Source organism: Colius striatus, chromosome 4, assembly GCF_028858725.1.
Source record: "Colius striatus isolate bColStr4 chromosome 4, bColStr4.1.hap1, whole genome shotgun sequence".
Classification (NCBI taxonomy): Eukaryota; Metazoa; Chordata; class Aves; order Coliiformes; family Coliidae; genus Colius; species Colius striatus.
Window position 1 is genome coordinate 44,132,941 of NC_084762.1, and position 21,097 is coordinate 44,154,037.

Genomic DNA, 21,097 nt, shown 5'->3' on the forward strand with positions numbered 1-21,097 from the left:
GAGCTCTCCTGCCTCAAACAATTAGATTATCAGAGAGCTTTTCCCCAGAGAATGAAGCAAGAGCTGGTGTAACGTCTATTTAGCCAGACACCCTGAAACTATTTGTATTGTTTTCCAATGCTCTCATTTCAAGATTAAGAAGAACCTGTCTCTTAGGTCAATATATTCTATTTGTGGTGTAAATGTTTAAGAGAGATTCAGAACTGGAAGAGGGTGATGAATGCTGGTCAGGAATTGTGCAAAGAAGGACTGGCCAGGCAATGTGAGAAGTCTTCCTCCCCTCATGCCAAATGCTGTGTCTGGCCCTAGGGAGGAATTTGGGAGTTCAACTGTTAAAATTGAAGGTATGAATGATGAAAGAAATCAGAAGTGGGAAGAAGGAGTCAGAACAGATTTTAACTCAGCTACACTGTACTTTATTTAGGTTTGGTTACTGGGTCAATTTCACTGCCTCAGCCAGCATTACCCTGGGGCTTAAGTCTCAGTCTCTTCTGTATAGCACTTTCTGACTGCTTTATCTATCTTCTGTTATAACTTAGCCCCCAGTTCTGGCCACAGAACACTCTTCTTTGCATAGAGCCCTTCTAACTTATAGCCTTGCTGCTGTCTTCAAGGAGACTGAAAAGCAGCTACTTCTGTTGCCTGCCCTGAGGCATTGTTAGGCAGCTACCTCCTTAGCTGAGCACCTCCACTGTTCAAATTCTGGAAGAATTTCAGGCAGCTTAGGAGTTTGGACCATCTCAAGTCTGCCAGACTAGTTAACATACAATTAAATCACACAGTCCTGGGATGAGCAAAATCAGGCTCTCAGAGGAAGAAAAGGGGATAATACAGGGTGAATGGCAAGGAGGTGGGGGGTTATGGGACACTAAGAAGACTATGGCAGATGTGGAAAGAGAATTCATGACTCAGCCTCTTTATACAGCTCTCACACATTCCCAGTCCCACCTCTACAGCTGCAAATCTCACATCATTCAGGATAAACCCAAAAAACTTAACTCTATTTGCTATTTAATTCCTCTCAATCTGGACATAGCTTCTATCATCACACATACTTTTTTCTTACCCACACCACCTCTCTATCTATGAGACCTATTTCCCTTTATTGTACTTCCTTTTACAGCGCTGAGAAAAGTAACTAGGTTTAAAAGCCTTACATATCTAATGTAATATTTTTCAAATTATACTCAAAAGCAAAATAATCTTAATGTGTGCATGTGTTGAACAGGCATCTAGAAACAGCACCACTGTAACATTTTAATATGTTTTCATCAAATGAAGTTTGTGTACAACAGCACAGTCCTCCTCAGCACAAATCACCTTAGGTCTAGTTCCTGTTTGACTGAGGATTTCTTTTATATTCAAGAATAAAACTACATCTAACTTTCAGCTGACCTGTTGAACAGACTGGAGACACACACTTTCAGGATACAGATGCTCTTCTACTATTAGAGTCCATCATGCAGCACTAACGCATAAATTGCTAGAATCATTAACCTCGAGCCATTTATCTTCTATAACAAAGCTACAAACATTAATTCACACAAAATGCTGTGGGATTAAACAGATACTGTGGCTTTATAAAAACCCAACAAAGCTTTAGGGGTGGGAGGGAGCAATACTTCCCAACTCTGTGGCAAAGGGCATGAAGGTGGCTGGATACTTTGCCAACATCAACTTGAAAACTGCTGTAGGAGATGCTGTGATATGATACATATGAAACATTTACTAATTGCTCACCTTTTCTTCATTACCAGCACGATCCCCAGAAATAGAATGACGAACAGCAAAATGCCTGCAATGACTCCAGCAATTTTAACAGTATGGTCAGTCTGTTTCTCAGGCTCTGGGTCTGGTTTTCGAGTGGCAGCCCCTATGGAATCAGTGAAAGGAAAAGAGGAGAGAAAATAAGAATAAAGATGTTATTCTTTTGATGGTCATACACTTAACCTACCAATGTCATCAGTCTTATCGAGGGCCAGTGCTTGATCTTTAAAAACTTATCCAAGATGAGTGCTTGATCTTTAAAAAAATCCTGTTTTCACATGCATTGACAGAAATACAATTCTTCATATTTTTTCATAACATCTGCAAGACTGCAACACAGGTGGGATACCAACTATCTGCCCTGACCCTTTTATAGGAGCTTCTTCAGAGATTCACAAATTTCTATATTTTTTATTATCTGTGCTGGCTTCTTTTTTCTTTCTGCCATTAGAAACTTGTTAACAACACAATAACTATCCTAAGGCTTTATCCAAATTTGATTTGCTGGAACATTTTCCTCAATTATTTTTCATAAATGAAGCTGTAATTCCATAACATATTAGCTTAAACACCTGGAAAAGTGAGATAAGCTCATTTACCATGCATTTTACCCGCAATTGTTTTTTAACACAATAGACTTCTTTTTTTTTTTTGCCTTTGGAAATCTAAATCTAGGTCACATCTGGTAGGCAAAAAGACTCCTTCTAAGCAATTTATTCGCAAAGTGGGAAGCAGCTGATGATCACACCACTGGCACCCACATTTAATATCTGTTTAAATGAGATAACCAGTGCCTTACAGCAGCTACTGTCTTAGCTCTTCCAGCTTCTCCATTTAAAAAAAATAACATCATTTGTACTGTTTACTGTATAATGTGATGGAACGTCAAATCCACGTCTGATGAAATATCCATTTCCTCTACTAAATGAGTTCAGGATGAAAAATGTTAAGGAAGCAGTATTCAATTCACTAAACTGAATTTTATTTTTTTTACAGACTTCCTTTTTTTTTTAAAAAAAAAAAAGCAACACGTGACAGCATTCATCACTTGAGGCACCATGCCATAAAGTGGACACAGGGATTTATGGATTACTTTCCTGCTATAGCTTTTTTGGGAAGGGAGAAAGAAGAGTAAACACTGGTCAGTGTAATATTTTAAGACCACATTCACTGTCTGGGTTGCACAAGGGATTTTGAAACATCAGTTATATTTCACTTGTTTCTTCACTTTGTTTTTTTGGAAAGAAAGTAAATCAGTGATTAATTTACATGCAGAGATATTTTCTGAGAAGTACAATAAAAATTTCCACTGTTTCTTCTCGGTTGTAACCAGAATATTCTAAGATGGCGAGTACTTCTGAGTGCTCACAGTTATATTTTTGGCTAATATCTTCAAAACTCCTTAATAGAAAAATGTCAGGTAAACCTGGCAATCCCTATTGCTGCCAGAAAAAGTGATAATCTTTAATCAAAATATATCTAGAGCTAAGTGCAGGAACCAGGTTCTTTGGAAAATTCTGGCCATGGTACTTTGAGTGAGTGTGAAGCTGGAGAAGGTGATCTATGGTCTGTCTCTGTGCCCAGTCCCACTGTTTAGTCTGGAGAAGAGGAGATTGAAGGGTGATCTTATTAACATTTATAAATATCTAAATGGTGGGTGTCAGGAGGTTGAGACATCCCTTTTTTCTATAGTAGCTAGCAACAGGACAAGGGGTAATGGGATGAAGCTGGAACACAAAAAGTTCCACTAAAACATAAGAAAAAACTATTTCACCGTGAGGGTGACGGAGCAGTGACCTGATCTAGGTGACCCTGCTTCTGCAGGGGGGTTGGACTAGATGATCTCTAAAGGTCCCTTCCAACCCCAGACATTGTGCTGTCTTCCAACAGACAGACATTGTGCTGCTAATGATACAACTCCAATTACTAAAATTCTTATTTTGTATGAGTAAAGGTAACAGACTTTACATTGTCTTCCATGCAGATGCATAAAGTTCTATCATAAACAGTTCTATTTTTGTTTTCCTTGTGTCACATATAAATCATTTTGTCAAAGTCTACATTGCTATAATCTGGGTGGCGCTCACAAGTGTGGGAGATATTTAGAAGACATCTAGAGTATCTTCGTGCAAAAGGCAGCTGTTGAGTTGACCTTGGCGAACAGGTCAAGCATGATGTAAATGGAAAGACATAATAAGGACTTCACAGTCCTCTTTTAAATCTAAAACCCAAACACGGAAGAATGCAAAGTCAATAACAAGCAGTACCTTTTTAGATGTAATTTCTAAGACTGGTTCCTTCCAAAGTCTATTCTTTGTTACCTCCTTTAGGCTACCTCACCCTCCTGGAACACTCATCAGTACTCCCTTTTTAAAATCAAATTCTGTCTTATGATGAAGGCAGCCTTGCCACATTTTCACATTGAACTCTCAACTGTCCAATGTATTTATCTCAATGTCATGTCTCTCCCTGACAGCACAGTGTCCTCACTTCAGTGCAATTTGCTAGACTTGCTCTATGCAGGGGTGGTAGTAGCAACTTTGTATTCAGAGCATGCATATTTTTTGTGTATCATGGAGTGCAATTTTCATGAAATGCCTTCAATGATACAAAGCATTACCCTCCTGGGAGTCATGGACAAGCTGGGGAATTAACCACTATTGCAAATTTTCCAAAGAAAGCCTGTGCGAGAAGAGATACCGAGCCAAACATCAGGACACTCCTATATTGCATCATTTATTAATTACTCAATTGAGGGATCATCTCAAATTGTCTAAGAAAAGTGTGCACAGTGCCATCCTGAAAAAAAAAAAATAAAAAATAAAGCTTCCCACTACAATGGACTCAGCCTGACTCAGAGATTGTCTTAAACTGGAAACATGATGCTTGACATGACTTCTAAAACTCTGATGATTAATCATTATAAAAACCCAAATGTTGGCATTATGTCAAATCTCCTTTAGCATTCAGCATCTCATTCATCCCTTGACAGGATATTGCTCCTTTCTAGGTGTTAGTGGCTTCCAAAATCCACTTGGGCAAACGAAACAAATTTGGCACTGTCATGGTTTAATTCCAGCTGGCAACTAAGCATCATTCAGGTGGTTTCTCACTCCTCCTCCTGCCCATAGTCTGAAGAAGAGAATAAAAAAAAAGAAATCCCTAATCTTAGGTAGAGATAAACCCACCAATGGAGCCCCCCCAGTCATCTACCCTCAGTTTATGTACTGAGCATGACATTCTGTGGTATGGAATAGCCCTTTGGCTAGCTGAGGTCAGCTGTCCTGGCCATGCTCCTTCCCAGCTTCTTCTGTATTTCCTTGCTAGCAGAGCAAAGGAAACTGAAAAATTCTTCACTTAAGATAAGCACTACTTAGGAACAACTAAAACATCACTGTGTTATTGACATTGTTCTTAGACTAAATTCAAAATGCAACACTCTATCAGCTACTAGGAAGAAAAACTAATTGTATCCCAGTCAAAACCAGGGTAGTCATCTTTCACCTTTCTTAAGCATCCCTTGAATCTTTTAGTACTAAAAATCCTGCATTAACTTTCTTAATTTTACTTAATACTGTTTATTTCTTTAACATACCTCAGTTTTTCTGCAATGGAGTTTTAAAACACTTGTGTCCTACCTCATTCTTTATCTCCCTTAACATTCCAGTGGGGACACTGAACACGTCATTGCTTATAGGGAAACCTGAATCCTTTTCCTTTGTGCAGTGTTGAATTTTGAATCCTTTATGAGTTAAAATTTACATCCGCTGAACACTACATAGCATTTATCAAGACTGAAATTTGAGTTGATACTACCTCTTTATTCAGTTTGCTTCTGTTCTGATGAAATTCTTCAGTCCTGTGCGAATTCTGCTAACTCACATCAGCTACCATCATCCTCAAGAGCTGCTGCCTCAATGCTCTCTTCTCAATAGAGATAATGTACAGTATATAATATGAAACCTTCACATTCAATAGCTACAATAAAAGCTAGCAGCTTACTTCTCTCTGTTTTTTGTCTGATAGGTAGATTTTGATCCAGAGTAATATTTGTCTCCCGCTTTATAATTCTTAACTGACTTTTAACCTACAGCAACACAGGCAATTGCACTGGCATCATGGAGAGAAAGGTGAACAGTGTCTGACTGGGACTGAAGCAGCTAGGGGCAGAGGTTCTGAAATTCATTTTGCCATTTGATAAAATGCAAAGTCAATTTATGCTTTTAGTTTGGTTTGTATGTTTTCAAGAGAGATTTGGAAAATTACTATTGCAAATATAAAAAAATGATGCTGTGGTTTCTCTTTGCTGTACTGACATCCTAAAAAACTTGACTGAAATATCATAGAATCATAGAATGGTAGGGGTTGGGAGGGACCTTTAGAGATCATCTAGTCCAATCCCCCTGCAGAAGCAGCTTCACCTAGATCAGGTCACACAGGAACATGTCCAGGTGGGTCTTGAAGACCTCCAAGGAAGGAGACTCCACAACCCCTCTGGGCAGCCTGTGCCAGGGCTCCCTCACCCTCACAGTCAAATAGTTTTTTCTTAAGTGAAACTTTTTGTGTTCCAGCTTCATCCCATTACCCCTTGTCCTGTTGCTAGCTACAATAGAAAAAAGGGATGTCCCAACCTCCTGACACCCACTATTTAGATATTTATAAATGTTAATAAGATCTCCCCTCAATCTCCTCCAGACTAAACAGCCTCAGTTTCCTCATATGAAAGATGTTCCAGTCCCCTGATCATCTTGATGGCCCTGCGCTGGATTCTCTCCAGAAGTTCCCTGTCGCTCTTGAGCTGAGGAGCCCAGAACTGGACACAGTACTACAGATGAGGCCTCACCAGAAAACATAATCTTTCTTTACAGAAATAGTGCTAACTATAAACTATTGTATCATGATATTATAGTCCTGGCATTCATTCTATTTATTATTGTTGTTTCTACCAGTTGGTCTGACATAGTTATTTTTAATTTCCTTCATCATCCCAGAGCCTTTAAAAATATATAGCCACAAATCTAGTGTAGTTCTTTATCTCCAGTAAAATACCTGCTTTTAACATCAGGACAGCATATTGATGCCAACAGCTGAGCTAAGTCCATAAGATTTTCCTAACTACACTGGACTTAATGACTTGTTCGGGGTTTTTTTTCCTTTGTTTTACTTTTAAGTTTGTGGTTCAATCCTTGCATTCAGAAGCCTGGCTTGAAACCCCGAATAATAACCTCACTTCTGTCTTCCTACTGAGACTGTCTGGGCTAGGGGAGTTAGAAGAATCAAGGCCAAACTGATACATATACTGGGGTCCACCTCTAAGAAGGCAATGGGTCACTGAAGAGCTGTGAGTAGAGTACAATTCAAGTGAGCTGCTTAGAAAATGAAGAATCAAGGAGACCTTTCCTGCCAGTTTAAAATGGATTAAGGAGCTGACTTTGGAAGGTCCTTACTGAATGTGAACAAACTAGAGTGCTTCCTGATGGAAGTGAAAAACAGAGATAAGGCCCAAAGTGCCAGAAAATGCAGCAAAATATTTCCACAGGCTCCCTCCATTGAATAAAGTGGAAGATGGTAACATTGTTTGGTTCCATACCATTAGTTGTTTGTTCTTCTAATTAATCTCAGTTATTTAAATTTCTCTTTTACTTATTTTTTGCTCATTTTTTGTGGCTTTCCCTACAACACCATTTAAAATGCAAAATAGCTATTTTTTCTTCACTTTTATAAAATGGCATTCAACTGGCCTGACTTAAAACTTTCCCTCACAGGTCTCATTTTGTTCAATACTTCACAAGACTAAGCGCTAATATTTTTAACTAGTATCCATGAAACACATAAAGATTTTACTTCACTTATTTTTGACTCTCACACCTATTCCATTAACTTTTTCTTAATATTCAAATTTCCTTCTCTAAAGTTTAGTGATTACTCAGACTTTTCTACACATTTTACCTACTCTTCAAATGGAAAACTGAATTATATTCTATTCAACAATATTTAGTGTCTGCTATACTGTGAATTCTTAAGTTACTTCACACAGTGAAATTTCTATACCAAGAGTTAGAAGAATACAGAAAAAAAAATCCTCTTGTTTTGAAGAATTTATAGTTCTCACCAGAGATATACAGGTCTGGTATTAGTATTATAGGAATAATTTTACTTTTTGGAAAATGGTTCTGCCCCTTCCTTAAGTCAAACATTTCCCTTTCCTTTCTAAGGCACAAGTGCTGTGTTATTATCAATCCTAAAATCTTCATAAAAATAATTATGTGTAGGTAGTTTATGGATTGAAAAGTTTGAGCAGAACTATTTCTCATTAAAATGGAAGCTAAGAATATTCGCTGAATGAATTAGCCAAGCAAAATACTGTTGTTTTAACTCACATGCAAGAGTTATCTTACTTATCAAAGCCAATGAAAATGCTCTTCAGTAAACAAAAACTCATTCTCTTTCAGTAAATGAATAATATTTGGACTTGCTTTTCAATGTTTATTAGTCCCTTAAAAAAAAAAAAAACCTAGTTAGAAATGACTGATCATTCTATAGAAAAGAGTGAACAGCAAATATAATCCTGTCTCAAGAGTTGTTGGTACCAAAAACTAGCTATAGGTTCTTTCATGTAAGGTGATCTTTAAGAAATCCAGACATTTCTTCTATTTGAGGTGATGAATATCCTTTAATTATCTAGACTGGTCATCTTACTAGACATACTAGACATTTTATTTCTCCCACTCAAGGCTGATCATAGCTGCTGCCTTTTTTACTTCTTTTCTGCAGCTTCAGGCTCTCAAAAGGTAAATCACTTGCAAGCCTTTCCAACTGTACTTCATTCACAGGTGTTCAGTGACTGATGTAATGGCTGACTTTAAGGCAATAATACAGTTAGCCTGGTCCAAGTTTCCAGCCAAACTTGAGACTAACTTTTGTTGGTAACTAGCCCATGATTTTTTTATGCAGGCAGTGTGATTCAATTATCACATTTCAGAATCTACTTTTAACTAATTTCACAGTGTGAGGAAAATGAAACATTATATCTCAGTGTGAGACAGTTGCACTGTGATTAGGTGGCAGAAATCATGTAAAATGCTACAATGCAGAGCAGAGGTAGAGAGGTGTGATGCTTCCTTAGAATACACATCACTAAGATCCCACTGTCCCTGCCACAAAGTAAGAAGACTGAAAAGATCAGAGACTTTGGCTTTAAAGATTCTGTCCATGCTCTCCAAGGATAACACAAATTACAAAGGCTACTATCACTAGTACTATTATTTGTATGATACTAGGATCTAGCAGCTTTAAATCAGATTGGAAGCTCCATTGTGCTAAGAACAGTGGAATCACTCTGCTAAGCAATCTTTGCCACTAAAAGCATGTACAGCTGAGCTGGGCTGTAACAGGCAGGTGTGGCAATCCCATGGGAATGAGAGGCAAATATCCCTAAGAAAATGCATTTACAATACCCAAATAAATGAACATTTCTATCCTTCCTCCTCTTTTAGCTAGCTGATCTCACTCAGCACTTCCACTTAGCAGCACAGTAGAAACAGATCTTGAGGAGCCATTTGAGGGCAGAGCAATGTTTTTATGGTTGACACTGCTTACAGTGCCTCAAGGAAGGAAGTAACATAAAGGTTCATAAACATAAAGGTAGGAAAAGCAGAGGTGTTAAAAGTAAAAGGCTGGGATAAAATACAGTATAACAAAATAAGAAAGTACACAAATACGTCTGTGCTACTGGTATGTAAAGAGGTGCTCCACAGAGGTAAGTCCTTCTTATACATGTCAAATGATCAAGAGAGATCCTAATTCTGTATCACTGGCTGCAAAATACACCCAAATGGGGCATTAGTGCAAAATGTCCAGTTACCACCAGACGTCACTCCAGCATTTCCACCCCATCTCCCTCATGACTACAGAAAACTGTACCTTCATTTTTAAGTCTGTAGCAGCATTACTGGTGTTATGAAAAGACAAGCCAGTCCAACATCCTTTTTATTTGAGTTTCAAGCTTGTTCCAGATGCCAGGATTTGTGACTGTTTTGGAGAAGACCCAAAACACATAGAGATTTGTAGATGAAATGAATTACCACCCTGGTTATTCTGTTTATACTGTAAGTGACTGGCATTCAGTTCTCATCTGCTAGCCAGCATGAATTCTGCTAACAAAATTTTTGGTTTATTACTCCTGGTAGAACTCCAGCTAAGGGAGAAACTTCTCCCTCCCCTTCCTTACTGTTAGCTTTCAAATCACTGTTCCTAGTTCTCCTTCAAAACTGAACTGCTTTTTTGTCCATATGGTAGAAGTTATGAGGTATTGTTGGACAGGGTATAATTTCAGACAGAAGGTAGTTTTGATCAGTTTTTTTTTTATTATTATTTTTCTCTCTCTACTCTTTGCCTTGAATATATTAGTTTTATAAATGTCTGAGTAAGGTCTGCTTTACTTCTCTTTTTACAATATTTTTCCTTTTCTGTTCCTGTCTTCTTTTGGAAATGCTTATGTATAAACTGCTTTTTCCACGGGGTAGGGATTACGTTTTCTATCCGTTTTGCTAAGCACAGGAGCCATTTAAGTGTTGAAATTGATGTTTCCTGATTTTCCCTCCTATGACATGTTAGCACTCACCAAAACTACTTTTTCAGTGTCTGGGTAAGAGGGCAAACAGTGCTTACATTTTGGCAGAAGATTATCTTTTCTGTAATTTATGATCATTTGTACAATACATATTACTGTGTACTGATCTTCTTTTCCTAAAAAACCAGTTTGGTACTTCCATAAGACATCCATGCTGATTTAGTATCTAGTTTATTTGGTGTTTTTTAAATGCAGGGAAAATCAGCCTTGTTAAAAAATCTGTGCTAAAAAGGGACTATCAAAATAAGGCTCCACTGTGTAACAATAATTATGAATTATTAATTTTGTTTGTGATATTCTTTATGAAAATCTAAATATAAGCGACAAACAACTGCATGAAAAGAAATGCAAAAGACTACTTTGCTGACGAATATGACTCATGTAACTGACTATCAAATTAACTGTGTCTCTCACTGGTGGATGATTCATGTTGGTGCATGTGAGTAAAGAGACTTTTTTTGTTAAACATCTGTGTTTCTGGCTGTCAGGAATAATAAAATTCTTTACAAAACACGCCTAAAACAAATAAAGCTCCCAGTTTGACACTTATCTTTTCATCTCATCAAAATCTATTTTTTCACAGGATTTTAATCCAGGCTCCTTATACTGGGTTTTTTTCCTGGAGACTGTGTTTTTTAAAAAAAAGACTTACAGGAAAACAAGCAGGCAAGCCTTGATAAACAGCTCATTTTTTTCTTTGCAACAAAATCATCAACCTCTCTGCTAGCTCTTGGTTTTCCTTTTCTCTTAATCAAGGAAATTTAAATAATTAAAACTCATTAAAATTTTCCTCTTCAGTGGGCACTCGAGAACCTCACTCAGACTGGAAGAAAGTAAGTGTAAATCCTTTCACTTTAATAGCACTGAGATCACTAAGGGCTGCTTAAAGCATGCTCAACAGCTACACCACAACTAGAAATTAATAACAAGTACAGAATATACAGTCATGGTGTATCTCCAGACTTCAGTCTATTTTACGAAGAAAAAAGTCTGGTTACATATTTGCAAGTATTCACTCTGTGTGGCCAAAGAAGCAGCCACAATGGTGCACATCACAGACCTCTATGTCAAAAAAAGGAAGAGTTACTGCAGCATATTTGAAAAACAGACCCCACCATTAAAATATAAGATAAAATTCTCCTGACTACTACAGAAAGGAGAAACTGGAATTCTTCACTAAACTGTTCTCTAGGTAGTCAAACACAACAAAGGTCAATACGACTTCACTGGATGCAAACTTCTCATCAGGAAGGTTGTATGAGGAGCAATGAGCACATACTTGCATCAAGTTAACTGCCTATATGTAGGTCTCATAATGAATAACAACTGTTTCTAGTAATGGGGGAGAGGCTGTAGTGGTGGCTTCTGTAAGAAGTTGACTGAAACTTTTCCCAGCTCTAAGCTGGATCCAGCTCTGGGGCTGAGCCTATTATGTACCTCTGCAAACACTTTTTGAGGAGGAGAAGCTGGAAGAGGAGAGGCTGGAGGTGGTGGAAGGAGTAAGATGAGAGATAAATGACCCTGTGTCCCCAAGATCAGTGAGGAAGGAGAGGAGGTGTGCTGGAGCAGAGACTCCTGTCCATGTATCCTGTGGTGATGGCAGCTGTTCCCTTGCAACAGCTGGACAGGGCAACGCTGGAGCTGAGGTCTGCTGGCAGCTGGAGGAGGTCCCCATGGCAGAGGAGGTGCCTGTGTCCAGAGTGGCCATGACTCTGTGGGGAGGCAGTGGCAGAGCAGAATGTGGCTAGAGTTCTGCTGCCATGGAGGAGACTCGAGCTGGAGGAAGCTGTGAGGAGCTGCAGCCCTCCGGAAGGACACATGCTGGAGAGGTTCATTAAGGACTATACCCTGTGCAAGGGAAGGGGCAGCAGAGACCATCTGTGAGTTGACTGACTGCAACCCCCATTCCCTGCTCCCTGCACTGATGAGAGGGGAGGAGGTAGAGATATTGGCAGCATGGAGCTGAGGCTGGGAAGAAGGGAGGGGCGGGGGAAGGAGATCTTAAAGTACCGTCTGTATTTTTCTCATAATCCTGCTCTGGTTTTGATTTCTGTCTTGTTTCCAGTTGGTAGTAGATTAAACTTTTCTTATTTTTTTTTCCCTAAATTGAGTAATTGAGTCTGTTTTGCCCAGAACCATAACTGGCGAGCAAGATCTCCTTGCTCTTGTCTCAATCCCCAAGTTCCTTGCTTATCTTTTTTCCTCCCATCTCACTGAGGCCTGCATGATCCCATGGGAGGTTGGGAACGTGTGGGGTAAGAAAGGGGCTGAGTGTTGCTTCATTACCAGCTGGGCTTAAAACACAACAATAATGTGCCTCATTCTACTCAAAGATAGATAAATGGAATTATACATACAACGATGCAGACAAAAAAGCAAAAATATATTTGTGAAATATAGAGAGAAAGTAGGAAAATAGACATAAATCTTTTAAAAAATAATTTCCAGAGTGAATGTTGTTTTGGGGCAGGAAGGTTAGCTAGAGGAACTGGAAAGGAGAATCAGCAAAAGAAAGGAAAAATAATTCCACAGAAATCTAAATCTGTCTTTGCACCAATACAATGTAGCAATACTTTTTTTTTTCCTATTTCAGAAGCATTTACAGTATTGTCAATACAAAATCTGTTAAATCTGAAGTAATGTTACATGAGTCAAGATTCCAGTACAGGCACAAGAACTGACTAGGCCTCCTCTGAATGTTTATCACTGATTTACATTTCATTTTTCATATATTTCCTGCAGGTTTTAGAGATTACAGAAAATTCTCCATCTGTCCTGTTTGATTAAGAATGCCTTAAGTAGCCATGTCTCTCATCAATTCTTTTCATATCCCTTTTAATTATCAACACATTTACTTGTAACCAGAAGCTGTCTAATTTAATGACAGCATACTGAAAAGTGCAAAACATAGCCATTTGTCTTCAAAAAGGTTTCATGAATACTTACTTTGCTTCCGACTGATGACAATTTAGCATTTTCCTTAAGTTTCTCTTTGTGTTTCCAATGTGAACTCAAAAGATGAAACAGAATCTAAAACTACCGTGTTTCCCCCCTCTTGTCAGCCTGAAATCAAGTGAGACAGCAGTTTCGACTCACTTCTATGCAAAACTGTGACCCAACTTTCATTTGCATGTGTGTTCTATTTACACAAAAACTTAGCGGTCAGCAATAACAAAAAAATCAGATGAAGATAAAGAAAAGAAAGTTCAAAGTTTTGGAAAAATAAAGGCTTGAAAATCCACACATATACTTGAATGCCTTTCCCAGAGCTCTAAAATCATCAGTCCTTGCAGTCAAACTCTCGTTACTGCAGAAAAGAACATTTTCAATATAATATCTGGAGAAGCAAGTATTAAAAACCTTTCAATATGGCTTGGATAGTATAGAATTATTACTCCAAGCAGACAAATGCACCTTAGATGTTAAGACTTCAGTTATTTCATGGAATCTAAGGTGAGTTGCTGAAATATTATTTTGCCAAAGACAGTATGTTCTATGACTTTTGATTAAAATCAACAGCATTACTCTCCTCTTTGCTGTACTGTTCTATTTAACCATCACACATTTTAATGTTCACCTACACATTAGTACAGAGGTACTCCATGTAATATTAGATTACACATTTACTAAACTCTCCAGTCATTCAAACACCAGATTGCAGTTCTTAAGAACTGCAGGTTATTTTACCCAGAACTGGTCTCACATTTTCTTTCAAATTAAAATTCTAATCGCTTAGCATTTTATGAATACAGTCAATAACTACAGATGGGAAACATTGAAATTCACAGGTTTTCTCAGTTACTAATTATATCTCTGAGTTTTTCTTTTTTCCCTTGTCTCTCCTTAATTTTTCATTGTGGTACATGCAAAACATGTTCTGCTTTGAATGTAAAAATCAGAGACATTTTTTTGTACAGAAATGAAATAACACACCATATGACATACAACCATGTTCTAAAAATTACCTACTGGTATTTTTGCTTTGTTTTCTATTTTCTGCTTCTCTGGAGATTGCTCATGTTGAAATTTTTTGGATTAGATGTGACACAGACCGCTTACAGAGATGGCAGAGATTTCTTCAGTTTGTTTTAAAATTTATCATGGTCAGTTCTTTCTTAGTGTTATTTTCATGACTAGGTTTTATATTTCCATTCTCTGTAATGAGATTAAGGAAAGTGCCTCGCTGATAATCCAGTTTCAAACTGCCTCACAGATATCATCATATTAAGATTACACATTACTGTGCAAATAGATATTTTTCAAGACAGAATTAAGAGACTCATCTTTAGTGGCTTAAATTAAATTTTGTTTCACCCTCTTCATATTTGACACTGACACCTGGAATCACATTCTTCTCTCAGCTATAGACTGGAACACTCAAGTTTCCATTTTGATTGTGTACTTGAGGGATGTAACACAGCTTCTGTAATGACTGAATGTTAACTCTGTGGCAATCAATTTTTAAATTCCTGAATAAATGACAATTTCTACAGTGCAAAACATACCTAATTGGCCTACCTGTCCTTCCTAAGGGGTAGGGAAAGATTTATATTTTCTTCTAGGTCATAAGACCTTCTCACAGCTGTTTCTGTCCCACATCTGTAACACCACTGGCTCTGGCAATACACTGCCAGGGTAGCTGATGAATCCATTCTTCCTTGGCCAACCATAAGCATCAACAGCCAGAGCAGAACTGCTGGCATGACCCTCTGAAGCTTATTCTCCCTGCTTGCCTATTTATACAGGAGAGTTGAAAAGGTCTTGCTGTCCCTAACCCAATCTGTACAGAATAAGAGCAGCTGAATGGGAAAAGATCCTGCACCCCTGACTAGAAGAGCCTCTGACTCTTCTATAATGACTTGAACACATTCAACACTAAGACTGCTAATTGAAAGAAAACTTTGTAGAAATTATTACTGTAAAACATGAGCTGGAGCACTTAATATCACTAACAGAATCACATTGATAATTCATCTAATCAGCTCAGGTTATCTATTGTCTACAGCTGGAAAACGCTTGTATTATGGCTTATTTCAGCATGCGCGAATTATTAGCAGCATCGTTTTTACACCATCTTTGTCTATTTAACTTCAGCCCTGCTTCAGGTGCTCTGTGGAAAATGTACTTATATCTAAAATCCTCAATGCTTTGGCTGCAATGTCTTAAAAACAGAAAGCCTGACATTTGACTCTGTAATATACTAAGTAAAAGAAAAAAGAAGAAAAGGAAACAGTAGCTCTCAGCAGTCTTGTATCCTCTTAACATTTTCTTGTAACTATACTGTTTTATAGATGAAACTGTCACTGAAAAAATGACAAATATAATACATAAAAGAACAAAAATGGGCAATAAATCACAAGTGACACTTCAGCCCATTGAAATGCATTCAGACGATGTTGCAGAAAGTAGGAAGACTTCCTCTTGCTTTGCATTCTGCCCAGCTGAGCAAGAGGACCAGAATTCTTGAATAATCTGTTCAGTAGTCATTGGGGCCATCATGTAAAAACAGGCTTAGAATTTCTGTCTTGAGAGTCAGATCCATTCTCACTCTACTTCACTTGCCCTTGCAATAGCATCTTAATATTGCTTTGACATTACACCACATAGGTGTTTACTCTCCCTTGGATAACTATCCACAGCGCCCACTGATGTAAATGCTGTTCAGAAGTATCAAGAGAACAATAAACTGCTAAAATGGTATACTCAACCTGCAGACAGATATATCTGTGCATTACTTTGTTATTATAGACAGCACTGTAGTCTCAACTAGGAAATCATGGGCTGTCCATTACACAAAATAGCAAAGTTTCAACACGTCAGAATACATTTAAATCAGTGTTACATGGTTCAGGATGGAGAAAAATGTGAATATCTGTCCAGCCCACGTTGCTACACCTCAAATGAATTGCAAAGGACAACAGATAAACATGAAAACACTCCTCAAATTCAATCTGGTTTTTTTTTTTTTTGTGTTAATAAACAAACTGTTTCAGCAGTGCAGTATAAATCTGGAGTAAATCTCTTGAAATAAAACCCAAATTCAATGAGGACGTGATTCAATCAAGCAGTGATTTCAGTTGATTTTTTTTCATTCTAACAGTGGAATGGCTGAGAACGGAATCTGACCCAGACTACAGCAATAAATCTTGCTTGCTATGTATTGAATACACATCTAAAGAAATCTGATTATTTTATTATGCTGCTGACTTTGTAGGAGAGAAGAAACCAGTTGGGATTATTTTATGACTGCTTTAATATGGTTATAAAGTATGCTGCTCATCTAGACCTTGAGGTATGCAAAGTAAAAGTCATTTAAGCTTTAAGATTGCCATTATCTTTTTAAGAAAATTCTTCCCAATTTTTAAGCATCAACAAAAAGCCTTTTTAAGTATTCTACAAAACTTCTGAATATCTCGCTGTATCTGATTTATACCAAGAATTTAATCTATGAATAGTGTACAATACAAAACTCTTCCTTCCAGCTGCATATGTAATTAACAATGGGTAGTAAAAAGGGTGTTCTGTGGAAATCAGTCTTAATAACACCCAGTAAACTAGTGGCTGCTCCACCAAATCACAAATGGAAATATTTTAATTTAAATACAAGTAGCTCAGACATATTCCAACAATTAAGAAAATGTCTGAAAGAATGAACACTCTAATCATAATTCCAAGCATGCTATTTTATCAGAATGCAGACAGAACAAAATAGATGAGGGCCAAGTGAATACCAAACATGGCCAATTTAAACCTATTACATGAATTGTCTCTTGAAAAATAGTGAAGCAAACTCCAAATGCTTTAAGACTTTCTCAGAAACATGGATTTGTTATTCAACTTTAGGATCAAGATCATACAGTCACTTATATATGTGATTGTTAATGTTTTTTTAACATATGTTCTTTTATGTTTTTTTGTTAACCTACATAATTTCAACTGTACAGTTAAACCACATTTGTTTATGAAAACATGGAGACTTTATCATAAGGACTATTATGCTTCATGTATACATAGTCTTTTCTCCTGGCTGACAGATGTTATATCACAGAATCACAGAATCTTAAGGGTTGGAAGGGACCTCGAAAGATCATCTAGTCCAACTTCTTTGCCAAAGCAGGACCACCTAGAGTACATCACACAGGAACTCGTCCAGGTGGGTTTTGAATGTACCCAGAGAAGGAGACTCAACAACCTATCTGGGCAGCCTGTTCCAGTTCTCTGTCATCCTCACAGTAAAGAAATCCTTCCTTGTATTTCTTTGGAACATCTTATGTTCCAGCTTATATCCACTGTTAGATATTGCCCCTTTCTGTTTGAGGATAGGGTCAACTGAGTGGATTCCAAGTTACTTTTTCTACAGATAAAATAGAAAGCTAAATATTATTCCCCAAATTTGAATTCCTTTTTTCTAAGTCATTGAGTCAGTGATAATAATGTATTCACTAATACTAAGAACACTAATTTCCTATTTTGGCTTGCAAGAATCAAAATCACACAGTTGCCTTTATGGCATGGTATATAATATAACTTAAGGACAATTACACTGTAGTTATTTAAGTACAAGTGCAAAGAAAATTTCCCTTTGTTAGAGGCTGCAAAGGAGTACTGACACGAGGAGTGCATGTCAAGACATTTAGGGCAAACAGGGGTAGTCCTGGAATGGAAATACTCTAATTTTTATATGAAAAGGAAGAAGAAATGAATGACAAAGAAGAACTAACCATGCATTGTTTATAAACGGCACCATTAAGGGCCAGGATGACTTTATGAGGAGAGTGAAAGAGATGAGTGTAAAACAGTTGGCTTGAAAGCTGAAGTATTATCATGATCTTTATGAAGAGAAAGACCTTTTTCAAATGCTAAAAGAGAAAATTAATTTTTTGATCTCAAATGTAATTACTTTGGTGCTGAGTAAAAAAAGTGAGGAAAAACTACCAGTTACAGTTATGACTGTAGGGCTTGTGGAAACCACTGTAAGGAACAGTCCTATGACTTTCGCATAAAGAAGTCCTTTCACACGTAAATCGTTTCCACAGTCTGGCAATTTGCAAGAGAAAAGCAAAGTGAGGGACTAATGAACACGTTTCCAACTTTCTCACGTCCAGACCAGCTCTTGTAAATCCTCATGTATACTGCAGATACCGTCATTGCTGTGCTGCCCTGAAGTCAAAAAGCCTGCCTAAGGGATTCCTACACATCGCTGTAAAAAAAACCCCACGAATTCCTGTTGCTCTCATCAGATCAAACATGTGAGCTGAGTGGGGAAGTTGCCACTTCCTATTGCAGTTGTGGCAACTGAGAACGAGGAAGATGCCTCTTTCCTTTTTATCAGTATTTCAAGCATGACAAGGGGTAAAGAAAATGAGGAGATTTCAGAAGATTTTAAATACACTTCACAGGTAGTCATAAATGCTGTTTACAGGTATCATTCGATATTTTCCTCTTCACTATAAAAATTCCTGGTAGAACAGATCTGGGTTGTTGGGGTTTTTTTGGTTTTTTTTTTGGTTTTTTTTTGTTTGTTTGTTTGTTTTTTTGGCTTTTTTTTTAAAAAAAAAAGAAAATAAGTCATAGATCTGACAAACAACCACAGAATGTCAATGCTACAAGCCACCAGTGACAAAGCAACCAAATAAATACTTTGCTAGCTGTTCATGACAGCTACATCTCTGTAACCTCATTGTTAACTACTAGCATCATCTCTCTCTTGTGAAACAGGCATGTCTTGTTTCCTCTATCTACCCAGTTTTGCACTAAATGCAAAGAAAAAAACAAAGTTAGAGAAGAAAAACATTTAATTCTCTATATGGAAAAAACATGTAAGTTTATTTAAGTCCTGTGACAAAGAAAGAAAAACCTGCTGAAGTTCAATGATATGGAAGAGATGTTCTTTGTCTCTTCAAAGCTTTCTTTTTAATCTCAAGTAAAAAATCATTGAGCTTTAATGATTTGTCTGTATGTGGACAGAGCTTTGGACAAGTAGAACTAAAAAACAGAAGCTAGTACTTCCAGGCATTATCTGAAGATGTTATTCTGGTTAGTTTGCATTCTATTATGTAATACAAAGAGATATGCAAAAATTTTATCTTGACGTGGCAACTCAGGCATTATAGATCGCTCAGCTTTCTTATTATAAGACATACCTCAGAATTAAAAGATATAGCAGACAACATCCATAATCCTGTTATCTTAAGTTAAATCATTTAACTCTCTTATTGACCCTAGCTGTATCCAGATGCTAAGCATTGGAACATTTCCTTGTGCCTTAGACACCCTAACAGCAGCATTGACTTGCTTCCAAAGTAACAATGTCAGTATTCTTCAAAAAGGCAATGATTTTATTATATGCTAAATGCTGATGGACCTGATCTAACTTCCCAATACATATTCCATCAAACTCACCTTAGATTCTAGAGTTTTTAATGCTCTTTGCTTCTGTTTGAAAATAAAAAAAAGGTTTCCAAATCCCTTAAAAGTTTTATGCATGTGTTTATTTTTTGACAATATGAATCACTTCCCCAAGTTTCCAAGGGTTTTCTGGCACGTTCTGAACAAGACCTTAAGTCACACACAGCCTAACAATTGCCTCACTTGTGCACTGAGTTTACTTTGACAATTACAATTTAAAAACCTTACAGTTTCATTCATTCTCATTTGTCACATGCTAGGTTTATTTGTTTTTTTTAAATCCTAGAACTCATAGGTGACATAATTTAAATGGAATAATTTCTATTTATTTCTTGGCATAGTGAAATGTTGCCAGAAAATATGATCTTCCCAACATTCTGTAATAAAAAAATAAAACCAAAAAAACCCATTAATATAAGGTCTTTGTCCTAACTTACACATGGAACACTTGAGCCTAATTTATCTAGTGTCTTGATCTAGTAACACATAAAAAAATTAAGCAGGTATACACACATATATATATATATCTCTACATTTAAACTCTCATTTAATTTATGTATGAAGCAAGATCAGATCTCTTTACAACATCAAGCTTGAAGGAACATTCCACAGATCACATACATAATGGGAACATGCAGTGGAGTTGTCCGAACAGGGATGTGTGTCTACGTTTTGGTGCCAAGCACTCAATTTAACTTAATGGAGCTGAAGAAAAAAATTATAAACAAAAAGAAATTTTCAACATAGAAAACTCTTCATGAGCGGAGAATGAAGAAATCGTCAGGAAACAGGAGCCAAAGAAAATGTGACAAAATGGGCATGATGACTTGTCTATACTTGAACATCTGACCTGTTAGTTGGTCGTCGCCTGCGGCAGGGGCGATGCGAATGTATGGTGTTGTAAGCTGAGTCACGATTATCGCAGCTAAGGCAAAGGAAGATTTCCAGGTCAGCATGCATGAGGGAAAAAAAAGCCAGACTGAAGCTAGGCCAGCAAGAAGAATCTCGGTCAATAGTTTATTGTCTGAACTTCTTACAAATAAAAACCAAAAAACTCCCACAAGTTCCTTTTGACTTTCAGTCATTAGTTTGGTTACTCTGCAAATTAGTAAGCTTTTGTATGTGACTATGCAAGAAGAGGACTCAAAGTACATTATTTAAGTATACTGCACTGGGAAAACTGGAGACTCTCCAGCTCTGCTAGGCACAGCACTGAACTTTCTAAATGAAAGTTAACTGCTTATTCAGATTACTCTAGTATTAACTTCTCCAGGTAATTTGAACTAGTTT

General features: G+C 37.3%; 1 protein-coding gene across 7 annotated transcripts in view; it reads right to left on the bottom strand.

Annotated features, from left to right (window-relative positions):
- PTPRM (protein tyrosine phosphatase receptor type M) overlaps positions 1-21,097 on the bottom strand; it is a 485,902-nt gene that overhangs the window by 155,075 nt on the left and 309,730 nt on the right. For all 7 annotated transcript variants that reach the window (XM_061994840.1, XM_061994837.1, XM_061994836.1 and 4 more), the window contains exon 14: positions 1,741-1,873. In XM_061994840.1, coding sequence (XP_061850824.1) covers positions 1,741-1,873 — 133 coding nt within the window. The remainder of the gene's footprint in view (positions 1-1,740; positions 1,874-21,097) is intronic.